The sequence below is a fragment of the Camarhynchus parvulus genome, chromosome 19 (genome assembly GCF_901933205.1).
Source record: "Camarhynchus parvulus chromosome 19, STF_HiC, whole genome shotgun sequence".
NCBI classification, from domain to species: Eukaryota; Metazoa; Chordata; class Aves; order Passeriformes; family Thraupidae; genus Camarhynchus; species Camarhynchus parvulus.
The window spans coordinates 11098963-11119662 of NC_044589.1; the positions used below are offsets into that span (position 1 = coordinate 11098963).

The following is a 20700-nucleotide window of genomic DNA, read 5'->3' on the forward strand; positions in this document are numbered from 1 at the left end:
TTTAAATTGCCTAAAGACAAAAATTTGCCTCTTGGGAATATGATCTTGAAGTATGTGCAGTGAGATAATAATGATTCCATGTGTATTTTGTGTTTCACTAATTTCAAATAAGGACATATTTGTACTTACAAAATATCAGGTGCCATGAATGCAAGAATGTTTTTTGGAGGAAAAATGAAAAGGCCTTTTAATTCATTCTTGCAGGTCTGTTAATGTTCCACTAGATGGGAAAAGGCAGTTCTCATTTTGGAACTTGCATGAGAATGTAAATTGTCAGTTTTCAAGGGTTTCCATTCCTTACAGCTGAAATGGCAGGAAATCTCATTAAAGATTTCAAAAGTAGCAGTACCTGATGTGTTGCAAGGTTTATTCTAAGTATATTTTTGAATGGCTCTCATATTTTAGATAATATTTTGTATAAGAATGTCTCTTGCTTTCCTCCATCTCCCCCAAGGTGTAGACATTATTACTTAGTTTCTGGATTGGAGCAGAGACTTAGGCATGCTGCTTTCCACATGTTGAAGGATTTCATATGACTTCTAACTGGTCTGAGAAAAGATGCTGACCTGACCTGTGAGCATTGTTGCTCTTTCTGCACTTATATAATTTAACTGCTTCTTCTGACAGACATTGGCAGGACCTGGGATATCTGATTATCTATATCACTGGCCGTCCAGATATGCAGAAACAGCGTGTAGTTTCCTGGTTGTCACAACACAATTTCCCACAAGGGATGATCTTCTTCTCAGATGGACTCGTTCATGACCCACTGCGACAAAAGACCATTTTTCTCCGGAATCTCATGCAAGAGGTACTAGAAACCTATTTGTAGCCTTAAAACCTCTTTTCAGGGAATGCAATTCCCTTCTTTCTGAACAGTAACTCTTACTGAACATCACAAAGTCTTTTTGCCACTCCTCATTCTTTTCTCACTTTTGAAAGAGTAAGGAAAGCTGATAAAACATCCAAAGGGACCTCCAATCATGACAAATCAGTAAATGAACTGTTTGTCCTTTCCTCTGCACATAGCTGTAGTTCTTGCTCACATGCAGGCAGATTGATTTAGCTTTCTGTGGTTTGCAAATTGAAATTGTTAACAGGGAACTCATATGCTGCTTTACTGTAAATCAAGCACTAGCCTTGTAGCTGCATAGTGTTCACTTTGGAAGTAATGTTTGTTTCAGTGCCACATCAAAATCTGTGCCGCATACGGTTCCATGAAGGATATTTCTGTGTACAGTGTCCTGGCTCTGTCGCCATCCCAGATCTACATAGTTGGACGATCCACAAAGAAATACCAGGCACAGTGCCAAGTAAGTAACTCTTGCTATTCAGTCAGGAAGTCCTAGGGAAGACAAGGCAATGCATGCAAGTGAATGCATGTGCAAACTCACAAATACACAAAGCAGCAATGGTATTTCAAAGAAAGGCAGTTGGGGTTACAAATGAGGCATTTTCTGGAAGGGTGAATAGTAAAGAGAAGCAAGTGGTTGCAGGTTGTATCTACAAGTGCATGCATTGCATATTTCTGAATGACAAAATGAAATGGGTCACTTGAAAAAAAAATTGAGGGGAGAGGAGTATTAGTAATTTTGTAGATGTCTAACTGGGATGCCAGTGATCAAAACTTAATACCTCATAGCACTTATTGGTCAAGGCAGCAGTAATTTGTCACTCCCTTCTTTTCTTCCTATTTCAGTTCCTCAGTGAAGGTTATGCAGCCCACTTGGCCTCGCTGGAGTTCAGTCTCCATTCACGACCCAAAAAGAACAACTCTCGGATGATCTTGAGAAAAGGCAGCTTTGGCCTCCACTCGCAGCCTGAGTTTTTGCGCAAGAGAAACCACCTCCGCAGGACTATGTCTGTGCAGCAACCTGACCCACCTTCCTTAAACCCCAAGCCAGAGCGTGCTCAGAGCCAGCCTGAATCAGACAAAGATCACGAAAGGCATTTTCCTTCTATTGCTTGGGTTCGAGGTGGAGTTCACAAATTTGAATCTATTCCCTAGGAGGATTGGGACTGTAGATTTTGGATGCACCCCATAAAACTTGTGGGCATGCCTGAAAGGTAGTATTTAGGCAGCTCCAAATTAAGAGAAATGGACAGGAATTTGTACCTTGGAGTCTTCCCTGTTCTGAAATCTGCCTTCTTACACCAACTGGGGCACTTACAGTCTCTTCCTCTTATCATGTTTATTGGGGAAGTTTAAAACAATCTAAAACTGACTGTCAAAAGTTTATCATCATAGCAACAGGTTATTTTTGGGAACAAATATAATATGTGCAGTAAGAGGAAAAGATACTGATTTTACTCAGAAGGATTGTGGTATCAGCTAATTAGCTGCACCCAAACCAGCATCAAGGGTAGGTCCTGTAGGTTATAGAGGAGGTTTACACTTTAAACATTAAGTAGTCGTGTCTGTTTCCACTTCACTTTTCAATAAAAGTGATAAAAGGGAAGCAGCCGGGGAAGCTACAATAACAGGTGGTTAGGACTTCTACAACAAGATGCTTTCTGGGTGCCTTAAACCCAAGGTTTCCTTTCAGCCTACAGTGTTGGTCAACAGACTCCAACATGGGCACTCTCATTTGTGTGAGGCGCTGGACAAATATATGCGAGAACTTCACTTGTGAACCAAACATAAAAACTTCATGTTAAAAATATGTCAGCCACAATTTGAACACAGTTAGTGTTGTTGTAACCAAAGTAGTGTGCAACTGTACAAAGATCACATTGTTTGTGGAACTCGATGACTGTGCAAAAATGTGTGGACTACTCCAAAGAAGATGGCTCTGATGATCTCAGTCCGAGAGTCAGATCCTAAGAGGGCAAGCTAAAAGGAACCATTTTACTAAGGGATCTGCAAACTTCAGAGCAATTGCTTTTTAATTATTCGAACTAGAATATTTACACTGGAGGGAAAAAAAACTAATTAAGTAAATTGATAAATTGTTTACCTTCTCATGCTTCACAGCAACTTCTGCATTAAGACAATCTGTAGCATTCAGAATTATAGCATTTGAACTTCAAAGAGTGGACATGCAAAAATACAGGTGCCACATAGACATTTCTCTGCTGATTTAAATTTCTCTCTGATCTGTCAATGGACTTACTAGAAGTAAAATGTGTGATGTTTTCCCTAAGTAGTAATATTTCTAGAGCGTTATAGTTACTTTAACATAGTAGCAGTTTGCAGATTCTTCACGCAGATACTTCCATGGAAATTCATCAAGAGAATTTTAATGACTGAACTGACGCATGTTTTAAAACCTACAATGAAGTCACAAGTGCACATAAAACCCCCTTTTTTTTAGAGTTAAAAGCATACTATTGACACTGAGAAAGCTTGAAGTCAAAAGAACATTCCTTTTTCAAGTTGGTTGTTTGTTTTTTATTTCAGGGAATTGGGGTAGAGAGGGTGTGATGCCTCTCCATCCCCCTTTCAGGTTTTGCTAGACCGGACAGAGTCTCTCACGAAGTCGGTTAATGATTTTGAAAGTTAACATGTAGAACAATAAATGCAATGGAAAACTATTAAGACAGTGCAGAAGTAAAATAAGTCTGTACTTTCTGTTAACCATGAAGTTTCAGTGGACTTTTGGAATGGCGTAAGAGAGTAGCTTTTGCCTTAAGAGGCAGCAAAATAGGTTATAAGCGGAGATGTTTGATTTATATTTTCAGACATTACTTGGCAAGATTGTCAGTTATCTATTTCAAACTTCCTGAAATATCTCTGGCACATCAGTAGTTGGTTGTTTTGTTTTGGTTTGGTTTTTTTCCTATTGCTTCCTTTAAGGGAAGGGGTAATCTCTGCTGTAGATTATGGAAAGATGTAAAATGTTTGGTAGCAAACACTCTTTGGGAGCAGGTAAATACGTTAGAAGGGGCTAGGGTTTTGTGCTCTGTTGCTACAAAAGCTAAATGAAAGATAGCTTGCAAACTAGATTGAAACACTCTTAACATTTACAAATGCTTTCCCAGTAGTTTCATAGTTCTTGAACCCATGAAGTTGGAGGAATTATTCCATGTTCTGTCTCAGCCCCCTGCACATATTAATTCTAGTCACATATTCCATTTCTTCTCTGCTTTGCACCATGAAGAGGTTGCACAGGTGCACTAGCCTCCATCTCCTTCTAGTGAATTTACTGTTAGCACACTCCTGCTTGTTAGTTTTAAATAGGCATGGGAATACAAGGCTTGTGAGAGGAACTTAATAGAAAATGTTAAGTTTGATGAGGGGTCTAAAATATTGACTGATCAAAAAGTTCTTTTTAGTCATTGGATGTTGTTTAGCACGTCTCCTGACTGTAATCACTATTCCTGTTCAAAGCTACTGTTGTTTTAGCCATCTACCTCTATCACCCAAGAGACTTGAAAACCTATTTTTTTGTTTTCAGTTGCTGTAGTGGAAAGGTCTACTTCCTTTCAAAAGAGGGATCTTTGTGTAATTCTGTGACTGTATTGAAGGAAATAGTGTCTAAGTACAAGGTTAGAAAAATCTCCTAGGTTATAAAGGGCTGTCTTTTACTCTTGGAGACATAATGTCATTTTACAGGGTTCCATGTCATCAAGACTCCGATTTTGTGTATTTCTGTTAATAGCTGGGTCACCTTTACAGTAGTCACTGTGCTGGCTTCCCTTAAGAATATTAGGAGCTAATAGCAGTAAAACAAGTGCGTGTGCGTGCATGTGTGTATATGATTTAGCGTGGTAACAATTTCAGTTTCTACACATGGTCTTAAAATCAAGCTGAAAATACCCTCCCTAATTTTTTCATACAGTGTATGAGAGCTTATATGGCATTTGCATAATTCCAGCATTGCTGATAGCTCATGGCTAGAATGGTTTATCTTGTGATCCCACACACCAGCTGTGCACTTTGGCAAAATAGTGACACAGGCTTCTTAGTTACACACTTTGTCCACATGGAACTGCATCCAGTCATTCACAGGCATTCAGCTTGCAATTGGATTTCAGTTCTGCTTGTGTTTTCATGGAAGATCAGTCCCCATGGAAGCCATTCGCTGAGGGTAACTTTGATCCTGCAGTCATCTTATTCTTGATTGCAAGTCCTTGTTGCTGCAGTTTCTGTGCAGTCAGCACTTACTTAAACTACACAGACTATGAAAGTGTTTTAGCATACACAGAAGGGAAAGGGACAGTGAAGTCAGATGGGTGTGCCCACAGACCATACATTACATTCATCAGTTGTTTCAGCACCATCTTTTGTTTAGTGCCTCCAGTGTGTAACAGAAAAGCACATTCTTTTAGTGTGCTGAATGGAGGAAGCATAAATGAAATTGTAAAATGCAAAATTGTTAATCCAGTGGGTGCTAAAGGTACAGTACAAGTATGCCACAGTTGGAAGCATTTACTTCTTTGTCCTGTTGATATGGATCCATTTTAAATTACTGTAAAAAATGGCTGTGATTAATAGCAGTGGTAGAGTTATTTGAGATATTGTGAAAACACACCTTCACAACTGTGGTGTTTTGGTTTTGTCTGTGTGTATGTGTGTATAGCTGCTGGAAGACACTAGTTTTGGTTCTGCTTTCACAGCAAATTTGTAACCAATACACATTAAAAAAAAAAGAACAAAACCAATTCAAACACAGCAACAGTGGCTGTCTGTTCAATTTTGTTGTCTAGCTAGGTAGGTTTGGAACACGATATCATTGTATAGATTGCAGAATTGAATAGTGATGTTAATCCAAATCTGCATCTTTTGAATAACATTTTTGTTTGCGTACACTAGTGCTCTTGGTATAGATTTTTGCTTGACCAAAGTATTCCTGTTTAGTTTTGTGGCATGGTTTGTATCTATTCAGCATAAAATTCTGTTAGGTGTAAAAATGACAAAGTGCTGGTAATTCTTATTCATTGGGGTTCATGAGAGCTGTCATTTTTATTTGTTTACATTAAACTAGTCTTAATTTATACAGATTACATCACTTTTCCTCTAGTACCTAGGGAAGTCACTTCCCAACAGCTAAAACTTTCACTGGTTATGTAGAAGTGGAATTATCAGTAAACTAGAGGGAAAAAAATTACACACCCTGGTTTATGCAGGACAAAGACATTTTTTTCAGAAGCCCCAGTATTCTGCAAAATAGCCTTTGTTTACCATTAGTAGTGAACATTGCAGTCTTTCTTTAGCCAGGACACTACTAATGCGTGTATTTAACAAATCCTCAATACTTAGATCTATAGTATCATCATGGAATCTATAGTATAATTTATGGAATAAATTTAGAAAGGGAAAACTTTTTCTCTTCTTTCTATACCATTTCTGTTTTAAACTTGCTAAAAGCTTTTTTAATAAGCATTTAAAACAATACCTGAAACCAGTAGGTATTTTATGTTTTAAAATTTGTAGGTCCAACAGTTGTTACTGAGCAAATAGGATTTTCCTCAGTTTTTTTTCCCTGTTGCCATCTAGGCTGCAGAAAGGTGAGTACATCATCATAGGACTAGCTGATTGGAGCATGGGTATCTTTTTAGTAAACTCATTGGCTTGATAATGGAGAGATGAGGATTGTGCACCACAATTTCATGATTTTTCTGATTAGAGATTGACTTGTGGCATCTGAACTCAAGATTTCTGCATTGAATTGTTCATGTCAGGCATGCAGGGGAGAAAGTGGCACTTTCATCCTCATCTGGAGCTGGTACAGGATAGAGTTCCTATCTATACACACAAAACCTTCCAGCCTACCTTCTCAGCCTCTCTAAGAGCAGTGGTTCCTCATGGTCTGTGTTCAAAGCTTAAGCAGAAATTGTGGGTTTGTGAAGGTAATTAAGACTTCCATTATGTTTAGTCACTCCAGGTAACCATATGTTCCTATAGATAAAGCCTAAATTCAGAACCCCCATAAAAATGGAAGTAATAACACATTTTTCTGGATGAAAATACCTGTTTTTCAGAAATAAGGCCTGGAACAGCTAGAATCATGTGCATGGACACTGGAATTGAAGTCATGTGTTGGCTCTTTCACTCATTTTAGGTCAAGCCCAAACAGAGATTATTACAGTTTACCCACTACTTGTATTAATTTCAATAAGCTATCCTTGAAACTGAATGGAATTTTGGGGGGTTGGGGGTGATAAATTTCACAGTTCATTTGTCATTTGTATGGATGTATAGAACATAGGAGGGGGAAAAGAGAGAGGCAGGTTTACTGTGACATGGTGGGAGATGGTATATTAGAGATTGCAACACTGAAACATGATTTACAGATAGCAAGTTTGAAAGGTAGTGTTATACCTGGATGACTGGTATACAGCCCAGAATGGCAGTCCTCTCACAGAACCCCAAGTCTTATGCATAACTTGTTTTTCTATATGTTGGGGTGAAAAGGGGCAGTCCCCTTACAACCGAATTCACTCAAGGAAACTTGAAATTGTAGGTGTTCTTTCAGTCTATAGTTTTATTAAGTGCATATTTTTAAATATTGTCAGTGAGAAGGTTCTATCTGGTGACAAATGTTTATATTTCTTATGGCTGCCTTGTAAAGATTCAAAAATGTACAATAATGAATTTCTTAATATGAAATAAGGAGTAAGGTTTCTACAGCTGATATAGATTTTGATGTGAGCTGGTTTTTAAAATCTTAAAACAGATTAGCCACTTAAATAAAACCTTCTTGCCTTTAAACAGTGTCACTGATTTTTCTTACCAGTCATTTGAGAAATACTGGATCATGATTGTACATGTCCGAGTAGCTGGTGGAAACATTATAAATAGAAGCTGGTTGATCTGTCTGAAATAATACTTAGATTGGAGGTCAACTTTTCAAAAACCTCCAACCCTCCTTCCTTTTCAAAAGTCATAGGAAAAGGCGTTTCACTAATGAGACAACGTAGTTGTGAAAGCTTTATAGAAGTAGTTTCAGGACATACAAAGGACAGCTTAGAGATACTATACTTATACTTCCATGTAGAAGAGTTGTTAAAAAACCCACAAAACACACACAAACACTAGATCAAGAAATAACACAAGCTAAAATTCTCAGTCATCTGAAATTCTAGAAGTCTTCAGGCTGGAAGGGTTGCTTTCATATTTCCAGGCCTCATTAACTGTTCAAATGTTTTAAAATGGGTTCATTTGACAAGAAAAAAAGAAAAATTTAGAGCAAGTTTAAGAATCAATACTTATACAGAAATCATAATTGAATGCTTTTCATATTTATACCTGATACCATTAAAATTTTAGTAACACTGGAACTACTAGGTCACATGCACATTTTAAAAATTACCAAGTAGAGCAAAGTTTCCCAAATCAAGTCTTTTGTTTGAAAGTTCCTTTTAGAGTGAACATAATTGGAGAAGCCTGCACAAAGCTTGCCATGGAAAACAGCCCTGCTGTTGAATTCTAAAAACTTGACAAATCTTTAGTTTCATGTGAAAGATTAAACTTTGTTATACTGAATGACAGACCAAAAAAGGCTTGTCAAATGAATGTTAATTCTTTTAAAGTAATTAGAAGCAAAATACAGGTATCAAATGCTAAGTATACATAATCAAAATACTTCCACTGTGATATTAAGTAATAAGAGTAGTTACAAGATGTTACATTAATTGTAGTAACAAATTTCTGTATATAACTAGAAGACAGATGCAGCACAAAAGCAATGTTTAAATCAACTGCCAAGATGCTATCTAAAGCATCACTAAGAAATTACAAAGTTGGTCTGATTTGTCTGGAGCCAAACTACCTAAGATAGGATTAGATGGCTAATCCTTAAGGCCATAAAGTAAGAGTCCTAAAATGGCTCTGTTCTTGTGGCATGAGTGACTCCACAGAATCCTGCTGCTTTGAAATGGCAGTTTTGCTTAGAACTCAAAGAAGCCACTACTGTTTTATTAACTTCCAGCTAACATGATTAATAACTTTAGTTTGCTAGTAACAAAAAAAACCCCAACAAGTTAGGCTTTCAAAATAATAGACCAATCTTTTTCACATGGAAAGTATTTGTGCTAAATCTCATGGCTGCTGGATACCAATTTAAGTACTACTCTTACGTAGGATTACCCTTCAGAAGTCTGTCATAAGCCCTTGCTTTGGCCATTCTTACTGGCCAGTTCAGCATCATTTTCTAAGTACTTACTGCCTCATGAAATACGGTTTCAATACGGTTCCCTCATCTCAGCAGGGATAATACACTGTGGTTGGTACTATTTTGATTCTCTCTTTACTTGAAAAGAGAAAGCAAGGAAAGTCCTGAGCTGTTTCATAAAAAAAAAAAGTGTAACAGCTCAATTAAGTGTATACAGTGCGGCCTTTTAGGTGCTATTCAGACCTCTCCCTTATATATGCTCATAAACTTGGAAACATGAAAAAATAGTTACAGCCATCTCTGTCTAGGTACCAAGTGCTTGATGAAGTTTCTTTGCTTGCCTTCTGATAGCTTGAGATGGTTTCAAGGATCGATGTACAGACTGTGAGTTTCGTGCCATTAGATAGTAGTAGTTTGATATTGCTTGTTGCCTGCAGAAGAACAACAGGACTACCATTAGCAGCATGAAGTTAGTAGAGTTAATCAACTGGTTATCCCACAAATTGCTGGAAAACAGATGGGAGAAAGGAAGAGGTCTGGTACACTTTCACTGTGTAAGTGTTCTAACCACTAGCAAGAAAATATTTTGTTATCTTCAGTGAACGTAAATCGCAAGTACACAAATGAAGTACTGTGATACTTTAACTAGCAACAGGAGTATTTCTTGTGATATAATCTAATTCATTAAAATGCAAAACATTAGAACAATACTTTGAATTGAAAACAATCATTTGAGATCAAGACTTGCTTCATCATGAAAAAAATGAAAACGAAGCACTAACATTAAAACTCATGGCAGTTGGATACCAGAAGAGAACGTCTCATACAAGACTAAAGGCACCTCCAAAAAAGTTCATTTCACAATTATTCCAGTAGGCAACTAGGCAGTAACAGAACACAGTGTATGCATCTACACATGCAGGAGTACTGGACCAAATTGTGGAAGCAGTGTTGAAACCGTCAGTCCGGCATTTGAAACTGCTCTCATTTTTCTTGAAAAGTTCAACGAAGTGTCTTGTACCTGTCTTCGTTGCTAAAATGGGACATAGTATTCAGGATGTACCTTTCCCTCTAACAAAAAGAACAATTCCAACATAATGGGTGAAAATATTTATGTCATGTCCACTTGGGTACAATTGCTGTGTTTAAAAATGCCACCAATACAATTATGAGCTGCTGTTAATTCTGATAGCATAGACTAAACTGCTATGAAAATTTGAGGGATGGAAAAGAAAGGCTGTAAAATCAGACAGCTCAGGATAACAGTTGGTGCTCTCATGCTTTGTGATCATTAGTAACCAGTCAGAACTGATCCTGAGTGACAAAAAGATTAGTACTAGTCATTTTTGGTGTGGAGTGAGAAAAGCTGATGTTTGCATAGGAGGTTCATTGTGAACCCATAAGGACTCACTAATCCACAATTTAGAGGTGAAGTTTTACAACTGCGCAATGATCTGCTGTAGCAGAGATGGCCACAGTGCATATGAAGGAAGAACGCTGTGGTTCTACATAATACTGCCTTAAAGAAGCATGAGGTAATAAGCCTTTCTCTCTATAAACAGCAGGTTTTCTCCCCACAGATGCATGCAGGCATAGCCGAGGTAAGTGAACAACTACTTTACCTGGTTGCTACTATCTTCAGTTACGAATGAGAGAAACTGTCACATCACTAGCAGATGGGAGAATATTAGGAGTGAGATTTAGTGAACTTTCAGTGGCTATGATAAAATTAACTTGATACAAGTTTTAACCTATAGTTATCTAGACATGGTCCCATTGGTACAAATTTTTGCAATTATCTGGGATGTTAAACCCTTACCTCTTTGTAGGTAAAGTACTTGATGCTAAACTCTCTTTAGAGAATTTGAGGTGCTTGACATTTAGTTATTGAATACTTTACACGGTCTAAGAGAGGAAGAAGTTTAGGGAATCACCCTATGACAAGATTTCTGACCTTTAATTTTTATTTTCTTAATATGTTGAATTCAGAATGACATAACCTTCACAAATACAGCAGCCTACCACCTTGTGGATTAACCAAGGTGTTTTATAAGAGGCTTCTTCATTTGGGTACCATGGACTGTTTGTTAACATAATGCTACCTAATAAAAGGGTTTTTTTAATGGATGTGCAGACATCAGGGACTGTGCCAGTATACTGGAATTTTCCCAGCTCCTCCCCCAGTCTGGATTGGCACCTCTTTTAGACAAGAGTCAGGGAGGTATTGTTCTCACACAAGGTCAAAGGTAGGCTCCTTCTGATAAAAATCTGACTTCCACAACAAGGAAACTGAAGACAAGTAGAGCATTTGGCAGGTTTTAGAAGCTGCAAATCCAACTGCAGATTTAAACTTCCCAGGTATCTTTAAGAAAAAACGGATATACTACATTACACTTGAAAAAGTTCTGCAACTATTCCTAATCCTGAGTTACAGGGACTACTTGGCCTGCAATTGGCTGTGTTCAGGTGGCAGGTAAAGTTGAGGGACACTTAGCAGTATTTACCTCTCCTCTTTCACAATGGCATCATCAAATGCTTGGGAGATACGCTTCAACTGGCAAATCCCTGAGGAGACCAGTTCCAGCTCACGGTCAAACTCTCTGCAAACAGAATGGTCATTGCTATAGATCAAACAGGACAGGCTGACTAGGTGACAGTACTCAAGCCTTCATCCCTGAAGTACCACTCTTGTTATCTCTAGACTATACCCAGAGAAGTTTAGGGCCGTGGAAATTATACTCTTAATTCCATTGGCCAACTGCTTCACGTCTCCATTCATCCCCCAAACAGCTGTCTTCCAACTGAGACATAGGATTCAGGTTCACAAGGCTTGGATTCAGCTTCTAGCTTTAACCTTTTCTGTGACTTCGACCAAAAGAAAAACCTGTGTGCACATTATTAAGTATTTCCCTAGCTCCCAACCCTTGATCTAATTTGTGTTTGTTCTTTGAGGCAGGAATCCTCTACATTATATAAAGAACTCAGCATAAGCAGAGGTATTTCTGGTATCTTTGGAATACAAATAGCAGCTTTGGAAAAGTTACAATTAAATCAGAGTAAGATACTGAGCATTCTCCTTTACCCAAAAGGCACCAGCAAAAAACCCAGGTATGTTTCTAAGAAAAAATTATTTTTTATGTTTCAGCTTTATGCATAGCTCAGTCCCTGTCTATACAGGGAGCTGGAACTAATTAACTATTCAAGCAGCACACAGCTTCAAGGGAATAGGACAGAAAACTTGATATCTTGCCTTTCACTTTATCAGATACTCTAATCAATGTAATAAATTTTAAAAAAATTAAAAAAAAAAGTTTACAAAAGAATGTGACTTACATCTTTCTGCTGGAAGGAGCAGGAGATGAATAAGGGCTCTTCAGTGCTGCTGCTCTTCTGGATCTTCGGAGAGAGAGAGCATTTTTACCAAGCCAGGATGAGAAATCCCTCCGTTCTCTATGTTCTGACCCCCTTGTTGCCCCAAGCAAGGCCCTTTTGCTGGACTTTGGAGAGCCTTTGGAACTGACTGCTGGAGTAACACTCTTACAGCAAGGTGTTTGAGGTGTAGCAGTTCTTTTTTTGGTAGAACTGGTTGCACAGCTTCTGCTGATGGATTCAGCTGGAAAGGTCACCATTGAGCGTACTGGGCTTTGGCAAGACTTCTGTATTTTCTGAAAGAAGCATTAGACATGTTAGGCTAAATGAACTCAATTAGCCACGAGTTTGGAACCAGGAAGGCTAGGAACATTGGGGCTGAATTACTAGCTTCCATGCTCGTATCAGGTTTCAACTAACATGAATGAGTCTCAACTTCTGTACTCATTTGAATAAGGAGTCTCTTGCTTCCCTAACCCCTGGCACTTGTCAAGAACTTCAGAGCAGGCATTGGACAAGGCTCTTGCTGCTCTTATGCTGGAAAAATTCAGGCTCCACAACACAGAACGCATGCATTTAAAAATCCGAGGTCTGAAAGAAAGGGAAGTGCAAGCTTGAATCTGCTATCCTGCTACCTTGTAGCAGGTTTTGTCAGTCTAAATTTAGATTAACTATAATGAAGAGCATGCGAGTAAATAGTATGGGTACAGGAGAATAAATAAAAGAAAAAAAAATCCAAAGTGCTGCACATTTCTTAGTAAAAATTCTTTGCAAATTATGGCAATTTCTACCCAATTTCCTCTGTGTAAAGGCTGTTCTGCCATATATGATTAAATACAGGAGGAGAAAAGATCTTATAACAAAATAAACTGTTTTCACCTTCCTCCATGTTCTGCCAGATCCATAATTTGCCTGTCTATACTTTAGGAAAAGATTTTAAGGATTTTAAAAGTTAGTAGCTATGAGACAAACACTAAGGTGTGCAAGTGTGTGGGAATGGACTCTCAGGAATAGAGCACTCAGTACAGAATTCAGAAATCTTAGTACTGGAGTTGAAGAAAAACTAAACTCTATCTATGTTCTATTGCAAAGACAAAATACCTGGGACACTGTTCCAAAAGCATATGTTGCTGTTCTTTTAATAGTCTGAAGAGTTTGGCACCTCTGCCTTGGTTCCAGACTTTCCCTAGTTGGGGTTTTATGAAAATTCAACTCAACTGGCTTTAATGGTACCCGTTTCCTTAAAGACATGCGAATGGTATTGAGAGAACTCAGAGAGGCCCTTCTCTTGAATTTGTCAGGCACAGGACTCTCATCCTCATTGAGGTCAGCTAGGAGCCGGTGTTTCCTCCACGCCACTGTTGCTTTGACATTTTGGAGCACAGATGCCATCTTGTTCCAGTTCTTGGTCAACTTTATTTCTAAAACAATGAAAATGAGAGCAAAGCTTAGGCAGAACAAAGTACAAAGCAGTGTAAAAAAAGAGAAATGGAAACTGTTACAGAATATATTTGGTTGCACTTGCCTGAAAAAGAAAACTAGAGCTGAGCAGACTTTTAGTTGGAGTCTTGAAAGAGAACAGGGTTGATTTTTAAGGCTTTTTAGGTTTGCTCAAGTCCACCAAGAAGCCTTGTATTGCAATTCCACTGGAAAACTCTAGTTTGAGAGGTAGAATGCTCTATGAGTGCATCTTTTTGGTTTATGTCTCAGATCAAGATCTGATATCCCAAATTTTTGCCTTCTTTAATCAAAACAACCTTCCACAGTGAGACAAGTTTACACAGCTGCTATTGTCTCCCGCCGTACTTGCTAGCTGAAAGCTTCTGCTTCAGTCCCAGTTATGATTGTGGATACGTAAATCGTGAAACAGACAGGATTATTACTGGCAGAAGACTTTGGTGAAAAGGGCTAAAATGCCAGTTATCTATATGACACATGATAATTTAAACATATATACTTTCCATTCTTGATTTTCACTTGTTAACAAATATGATTGAAATGAGAGAGAGCGCCGCTGCTGTCCTACGGTTATAATGATCTGTTTATTAAACGGGTATTGCACAGGACAGCGCGGTGCCTTCTTTCTTGTGGAGGCCACGGCGCTCTGGGGTAGCCCCCGGCCGGACCCCTGGACACACCCGGGCCCACGCCTCGTCCGAGCCCCTCTCGCCGCAGGAACCTCGCTCTGCTGGCACCGGCCGTGCTCCCCGCCGACCGCCGCGGCAGATCCGCCGCGCCGCCACATCGGGCTAACGGGACTGGGCGGGACCAGCCGGCGCTGGTTTTGCGCCTACCGGGACGGTAGCACCAAGCGCGAAAAGTGCCGCCAAGGCCGGAGGAGACAGGCTCGGGCAAAGGGAGCCGCGACTGGGCCGCTCTGGCAGCTGCTCGGGGCAGTACTCACTCAGCGCGCCGGACAGAACCGGGACCCGGATCGGGACGGAGCCGCCACCTCCCCGCAGCAGCTCCTCTTTGCGCCGCCACCGCGTTTGAACGCCGCGCCGCCCCTCCGAGCCCCCGGATTGGCGCCGCCGCCGCCGCCGCCCGCCGCAATTGGCTCGGCCCCGCGCGCGCGGCTGCCGTTACTCGGCCGGGCGCGCGCGGCGCAGCCGGCGGCGAGGGGGCGGCCCGCGCCGGCTGAGGGGAATGTCCGGGCCCAGCGACACAACCGCAGGGGCTGCGCTGCGCCCCCGCCCGCCCGCGGCTCTGGCGCCTTCGCGGACCTCGGCCCAGAGATCCGCGTCAGCTGGACTAGTAAAAGGACTCAGGCTGGGTTGCCCACTTGGGTATCCAAGCCACAGCTCCTGTTACTTCTGGTAATTATCGGTCAAAGTCTTAGAAGGTTTTTGTTTGTTTGCTTTTACTCCACGGGCTTCTGCAGCTCTTGCTGGAGGAGACAGCTAGTGTAACTGTCCGTATGGGATGGTAAACCATCCGGCATGCCCTCTGAAGCAAAGAGGGCCAAGGGCAAAGGATGTATATGTTCAGCGGTGGGGGATTTTATTTTGATTTGGTTCTTTTTCTTACCCGAGTGGCAAACAAGACATGCAAAGCATTCATTTATCTTGAAATTACTTCTGCCTGAAAAAAAAAAAATATCTAGAAAGAACTGTACCAGCGTTTTTTTCCAAAGATTTGTTTTCCCCCCACCAAGTTAAACTCGGAGCTGACAGCTACAACACCTCCTTAACTAAGGCTTCGCTTATAGTGATGGAAAAGCCAACCCAACACTGCAGTATACCTCTTGAATCAGACAACTGGCTTATAAACAAACATACATTTTACAGATTCATAAGAACTCTGGTTTTAAAAAAGTTCGTGCCGGTTTGTATTCACACACTAATATTGATGACTGCAGTGTAATAAACACCCTTTATTAACAGATGTGTTTCTATGTATTACAGCCCTATATTCTGTTCTGCTTTACTCTGTCCATTGCCTTCAGGGCTTCCAGGTAGCTGAAGTGTTAGACCTCTTCCCCTGTGTTCTCCCCACTCTCTGTAGCAAAAGTTTCAGGTTCTTCCCACTAGCAAACTGGAGCTTCAGCCGCCATATTTTATGACTTGGTTTGGATTTTTGGAAATTGATCTAGAGACCTCCTAAATGACTAATAGTTCTGCAAAGCAAAGAGCTCTTCTTGGGGGTGCTAAATACAAGAGAGACAGAGAGAGAGAGTCAGGTAGTAATCAGACCACATGATCAGTTTCTAAGGGTTTTATTGATAGCTGGGGATGTGGGTTGGTACTTTGAATGGCAAGAGTGGGCAGAGGAATCCCTAAGAATAGAAATGGTGCTAATTGAAAAGAGTATGTGTACAGGCAGAGACATTCTATGTGACATAAGAACTGTAGGCAAAAAGACAAACAGTAGACTGAAGCTTAATTGCGCTATCAACCTGTCCTTTCATGCCTGTTTATACAATTAAAATAGAAATATCTGAGCTTTTGTAGTTGTAAGCAGATTCTCAGGGATCTGCATGTTTTCTTCTTCTTATGGTGCACTTCTTGTTTCCATCCATTTCAACTTTTTTCATCCAGCCTTAATCTAAGGCAGGATACTGATTGTCATGGAATGGTACCCTAGAAGACTATGAAAAGTCATTAGTGCTTATTTTGCACTGATGGTCCTGTTCAAATGTATACAGCCCAAAGAACTGAGTACTTTTAAACGCTAGGCATCAGATCACAGACCATGATCAATTAATTGCAGCTGATGCCAACCACAGGTTTTGCAGACAATGTGGCTACTGTCGCAGCATTTGGTACCATTTTATTGTTTAGCTAGACTGAAGGTGAAGGCCCAAAAGTTAAAATATGTGTCCTGTGCTTGTACTGCGATTGTTCTTCACTCCTTGTTTTTTTCTTTTGATTTAGGTAAGACTATACTTTAGACTCAAGGGTTTGTTTGACAGCTGGAGTACAGAGGTTGTTGGTTTTGATTGTGAAGAAACAAACTTTCATCCATTTGTTTAGAAGCCTATTATGTTGGGATTGGCAAGAAATCTACCCACAGCTTTCCACGTGTTGGTTTAAGACCCGGAAGAGAAGTCCTCTCAATGGAAGATGACAGTGAACCCGAGCAAAGTTCCTGGGCCTATCTACCTGATGTCTGTCTGAGGCATGTCTTCCATTGGTTAGATGACAGAGACAGATCTCGGGCTGCCTTGGTCTGTAAAAAATGGAGTTGTGCCATGCACTCTGGATCTCTCTGGAGATGCAGAACCATCACCTTTTATGGCCAACCATCAAGGGCACGCACACTGGAGTTTCAAAGTGCACTGTGGTATACCAAGAAATTTGGCAAGTATTTGAAGCACCTTGAGATCAAGTTATCAAATCCTTACAATACTCCCTTTATCAAAAAATTTCAAGTGATTATGAGAGGTCTTCTTTCACACCTGGGTAAGTGTAATAGTCACCTAGTATCCCTGAGCATCAAGTACCTAGAATTAGACTGCTTGATCTGGAGAAATGTGGTTAGGGCTCAGTTTATCAAGAATTTAGCTGCCTTCCTGAAAAGAATGAGCAATCAACTTGATTATCTTAACTTAAAAGGAGCAAGAATAACTTTGGAAGAAGGCTGCGAGCTTCTGAATTCTCTAAGCAGTTTGACAAATAGAAGCTTTATATCTGAAATCAATATTGAGGATTTCTTCAGTCTCCACCTTTCTGTCTACAGCAGTGCCTTGTTCCACCAAACTATGTCTAAGTTCCACAGGCTGACCATCCTGACTTTCAATTACAACTGCATCTCTGATGAACTGCTGGACATCCTGCGGGAGCGCAGCTCTCATTCCCTGTGCACCTTGAATATCAAGTGTCATATCCATGACCCTCATGGGCAAGTGGTCTCAGGAATGTCATGGGCAAACTTGGCCAAGAGAGCCCCAAAACTGAATGTGAACTTCTTCTTTGAAAGAGTCATGAAGCATGATCATCTAGCTAGGATCCTGCTAGAGGAGATCCCAGTTAGGAGCATCAGCCTACGGAGCTGTTATTTTAGTGACCCAGACTGGACAATAAGACCTACTCTCACCAACCTTCTCCCAGCTTACTGGCATGGTCTGCAGGTAAGGGAAACAATAGAGACACCCTACTGCGGTATCACAAAGCTCTACAAAGCAATCATGTAGGCCTTCTGCATAACAGCAGTCAGCAACAGAAGTTCCTGACCGCTTTAGTTTTATGTTCAGAGGGCAGTTTTCATAAGTAAGTTCAGTGTTTCATCCATAATGTTGTTAATGAAATTATCCCTGTCCAGTTATAACCCTCCATAATGCTATCCATAATTTGGCAATACACAAATGTCCTATAGCGTATCTAAATTACCTAGTGCCCATGTCAAAGCACTTCAGTGTCACAAGGGATGTGTCATCAAAGGTTTGCAACAGCTGACCCACATAAGTGAGCATCAGGTCTTTGCATGCCAGAGGGAAACAAGTGGCCTTACACCTGACGGCTGCTGACAGCTTTCTGTAAGTCCTGTTTCCATTGCAGAGTTGCGAATAAACACCATAGATATGTAAAGCTTTCTAGAAACCACCATTGGCTCTACTCTTGTCTCTGGGATAATTTTCATTATGTCAGATAAGATCATGGTATGACTGTAGGTGCAGTGTTTTCTAATAAATGCACAAGGGATCACCCCCTCTTAACAGGACAGTGATTTACTGTAGCACATACACTGTTGTCATAATGCAAAACAGATTGTGAGCTAATATCAAGGTACAAAATTGATCTGCTGACTTTTTTTTTGTTAACTTGGAAAACTATTTGTTGAATTCTAGTTACTGCATGCAACATCTGTTTAGTAGTACTAACAGTGTTCATTTTTTTCCAAGAAATTAACACTTGAATTAAACAATGACCATGAGTTGCTGGACAATGAGCTGCTACAGCTTATTTTATCATGCAAGAGGTTGTTATTTCTGAAAGTCTGGGCATTTCTAAGTGTCAGCTTTATGGAGAGGCTGCTACAAAACCGTGCAGAAAGGAAATGCATTTTGACTACCATAAAGGTAAGACTGTGCTTCAAAACTCCCACTCCCATTCTTGCTCCTATACGCAAAGGTCCCCATGCCCAGGCAAAGATCACTTACAGAAATGTTAATCTAACTGTCTTCCCTATGTTATGCCTTAGTACCAAAGAGCTTGGGAGCCACTCACAGAAAGGAGGCTTTCCAACCCTACTTAGCCACATACAGATACTATAGAAGTTTATTATGAAGTCCTGAAAATTCCAGAAGCCCTTCCTAGACTGGCACTCCCTCTGTCACCTCTAGTTGAAGTCCTCTCCCACTTCCAGGGTTTCTCAGTTACCTCTCAGGCTCAGTGCTTATGTCTATAACCAAGGAAGGTGGCTATAGACATATAACCAAGGAAGGTGGACTGAATCCCACTAAACTGCAAAGATACAAACGCATCACACCCTTTAGGGGTCCTGTGTTGAACTGGGGCCAAGCCGCAACTGTAGCTGGTGTAAACCATGCTGACATGCTACTTTCTGTGCTACAATCTGAATTCTGTAGGTCCTTACAGATCTGTGCAGATCCCAGGGATGCATCAGTTCTGGGGATAAAAAGAACCTTGTTCTTCCTGTCTGAGTCAGCACAGGCAGACGGCAGGGACAACCACAAAACCACAGCTAAAAGACAAAGAGTAAATTTACTTCCCTTCTTTTGCTCACCGAGGCATCCCCAAAGCAACCCCCAGGCAGACACACACAAGTGGAGATAGAGGCACAGTTAAACTCGCTTCATGCCAGAGGATCACTGGCTGGCATTCATACTGGGTTATCAAGGGCTATTCCCATCTGCAAGGTCACCTGAGTGATTTACAATCCTTCTTGCTAGTCTTCCGCTATTTAAGCCATTCCTCCCAACACCTCCCAAAAATTCTTTGTCAGGAGATGATGTTTTCAGTCATCTGGGAGTGGGAAGAGAGTAAAGCCTCAAGCTTCTATTATAATTCAAGGAATTCTGCTTCTCTAGATTCCTTATTAGTCACAGATGCTTCTTGTTGCCATGAGCTGTAATGGGTTGAGCTCCCTATATCTGAGAGACATGACTGCTGTTTGTGCATACAGGTCAGGATTTATACGGCCCAAGATGACAGCACTGAGGAGGAGCGGCTGCTGGCTGATATTTACAGGAAATTCAAGTACCTGATTGACTCAGAACTTAATTATTTTGTCATTACCTACCCAATGGTATAAACTACAGGAAGAGAACACCCAATGACATCTGCATTAATGGATCCTTTGGAGTGCTTTAGTAAGGGATTTAAATTTTGACAGCAGTGCTTCCAAAAGGGAGTTATCATTCCAGCAAGTGAGAAGCAAGGGACAATTTTAAACTCCATGCATTAAAATGTTGGACTTGGGAACTGGACTCTTTTGTCTCCAGCATTATTTATTCTTTCCCTTGCTTTGGTTTTCCTTGCCAGAACCAAAGGAAGCAGTGATCCCTTTTCCACCCTTACAGGCATCTCTGATAAAAATAAGACCCTCCTCTTTTTTCAGCACTTCTCATTGTAGAGCTTCAAACACTTTACCACTGAAGCCCATCTCATTGTTTCCATTTTATGAATAGGGGAACTGAGACATGGGGTGAACAAGTGATTTTCCCAAAGTCAGCCTTGACTTGATCTCAATTCAGATGCAGACAGATGCACTATCTAGGGTATCAGTTAGGTAAGTTAGGTCCTGTTAAGTTGGCCATACTGTCTAGTTCTTAGCAGCAGATGCTAAGATAAAAACAAAACATCGCATGGTCAGT

General features: G+C 40.5%; 3 protein-coding genes across 7 annotated transcripts in view; 2 read left to right on the forward strand and 1 right to left on the reverse strand.

Annotated features, from left to right (window-relative positions):
- PITPNM3 (PITPNM family member 3) overlaps window positions 1-7654 on the forward strand; it is a 38121-nt gene extending 30467 nt beyond the window's left edge. For 2 of the 3 annotated variants that reach the window (XM_030962456.1, XM_030962457.1), the window contains 3 exons: window positions 628-811; window positions 1185-1313; window positions 1700-7654. In XM_030962456.1, coding sequence (XP_030818316.1) covers window positions 628-811; window positions 1185-1313; window positions 1700-2008 — 622 coding nt within the window. In that variant the 3' untranslated portion in view covers window positions 2009-7654. The remainder of the gene's footprint in view (window positions 1-627; window positions 812-1184; window positions 1314-1699) is intronic. The other variant, XM_030962458.1, reaches the window with a different exon arrangement.
- Window positions 6276-14935, reverse strand: PIMREG (PICALM interacting mitotic regulator). Of its 3 annotated transcripts, none has more exons than XM_030962460.1 (6): window positions 14830-14907; window positions 13951-14081; window positions 13527-13846; window positions 12390-12721; window positions 11561-11656; window positions 6276-9487 (listed from the first exon to the last, which is right to left on the reverse strand). In XM_030962460.1, the coding sequence occupies exons 3-6, from the start codon at window positions 13815-13817 to the stop codon at window positions 9361-9363; spliced, it is 846 nt and encodes a 281-aa protein (XP_030818320.1). In that variant the 5' UTR covers window positions 13818-13846; window positions 13951-14081; window positions 14830-14907; the 3' UTR covers window positions 6276-9360. The 3 variants fall into 3 exon arrangements, with proteins under 3 accessions (XP_030818320.1, XP_030818319.1, XP_030818321.1); XM_030962461.1 differs by lacking the exon at window positions 13951-14081 and adding an exon at window positions 10679-10725 and having other exon boundaries at window positions 9353-9487; window positions 14830-14935; XM_030962459.1 differs by lacking the exon at window positions 13951-14081 and having other exon boundaries at window positions 14830-14935.
- A 251-nt stretch (window positions 14936-15186) lies between these two features.
- Window positions 15187-20158, forward strand: FBXO39 (F-box protein 39). Its single transcript, XM_030962805.1, has 4 exons — window positions 15187-15241; window positions 16799-17994; window positions 18766-18942; window positions 20010-20158. Exons 2-4 carry the CDS (start codon window positions 16981-16983, stop codon window positions 20136-20138), a joined length of 1320 nt encoding a protein of 439 aa, XP_030818665.1. The 5' UTR covers window positions 15187-15241; window positions 16799-16980; the 3' UTR covers window positions 20139-20158.
- The last annotated feature ends 542 nt before the right edge of the window (window positions 20159-20700 follow it).

Bases quoted from the DNA above. Each gene is read 5' to 3' on its own strand.
- FBXO39 (XM_030962805.1), top strand. From the start codon at position 16,981: ATGGAAGATGACAGTGAACCCGAGCAAAGTTCCTGGGCCTATCTACCT. The intron at 17,995-18,765 runs GTAAGGGAAACA...TTTTTTTCCAAG, and splicing joins CTTACTGGCATGGTCTGCAG to AAATTAACACTTGAATTAAA. The intron at 18,943-20,009 runs GTAAGACTGTGC...TTGTGCATACAG, and splicing joins GCATTTTGACTACCATAAAG to GTCAGGATTTATACGGCCCA.
- PIMREG (XM_030962459.1), bottom strand. From the start codon at position 13,817: ATGGCATCTGTGCTCCAAAATGTCAAAGCAACAGTGGCGTGGAGGAAA. The intron at 11,657-12,389 runs GTAAGTCACATT...TTCTGTTTGCAG, and splicing joins GCTCCTTCCAGCAGAAAGAT to AGAGTTTGACCGTGAGCTGG. The intron at 9,488-11,560 runs GTAAATACTGCT...GTTCTTCTGCAG, and splicing joins GCCATTGTGAAAGAGGAGAG to GCAACAAGCAATATCAAACT.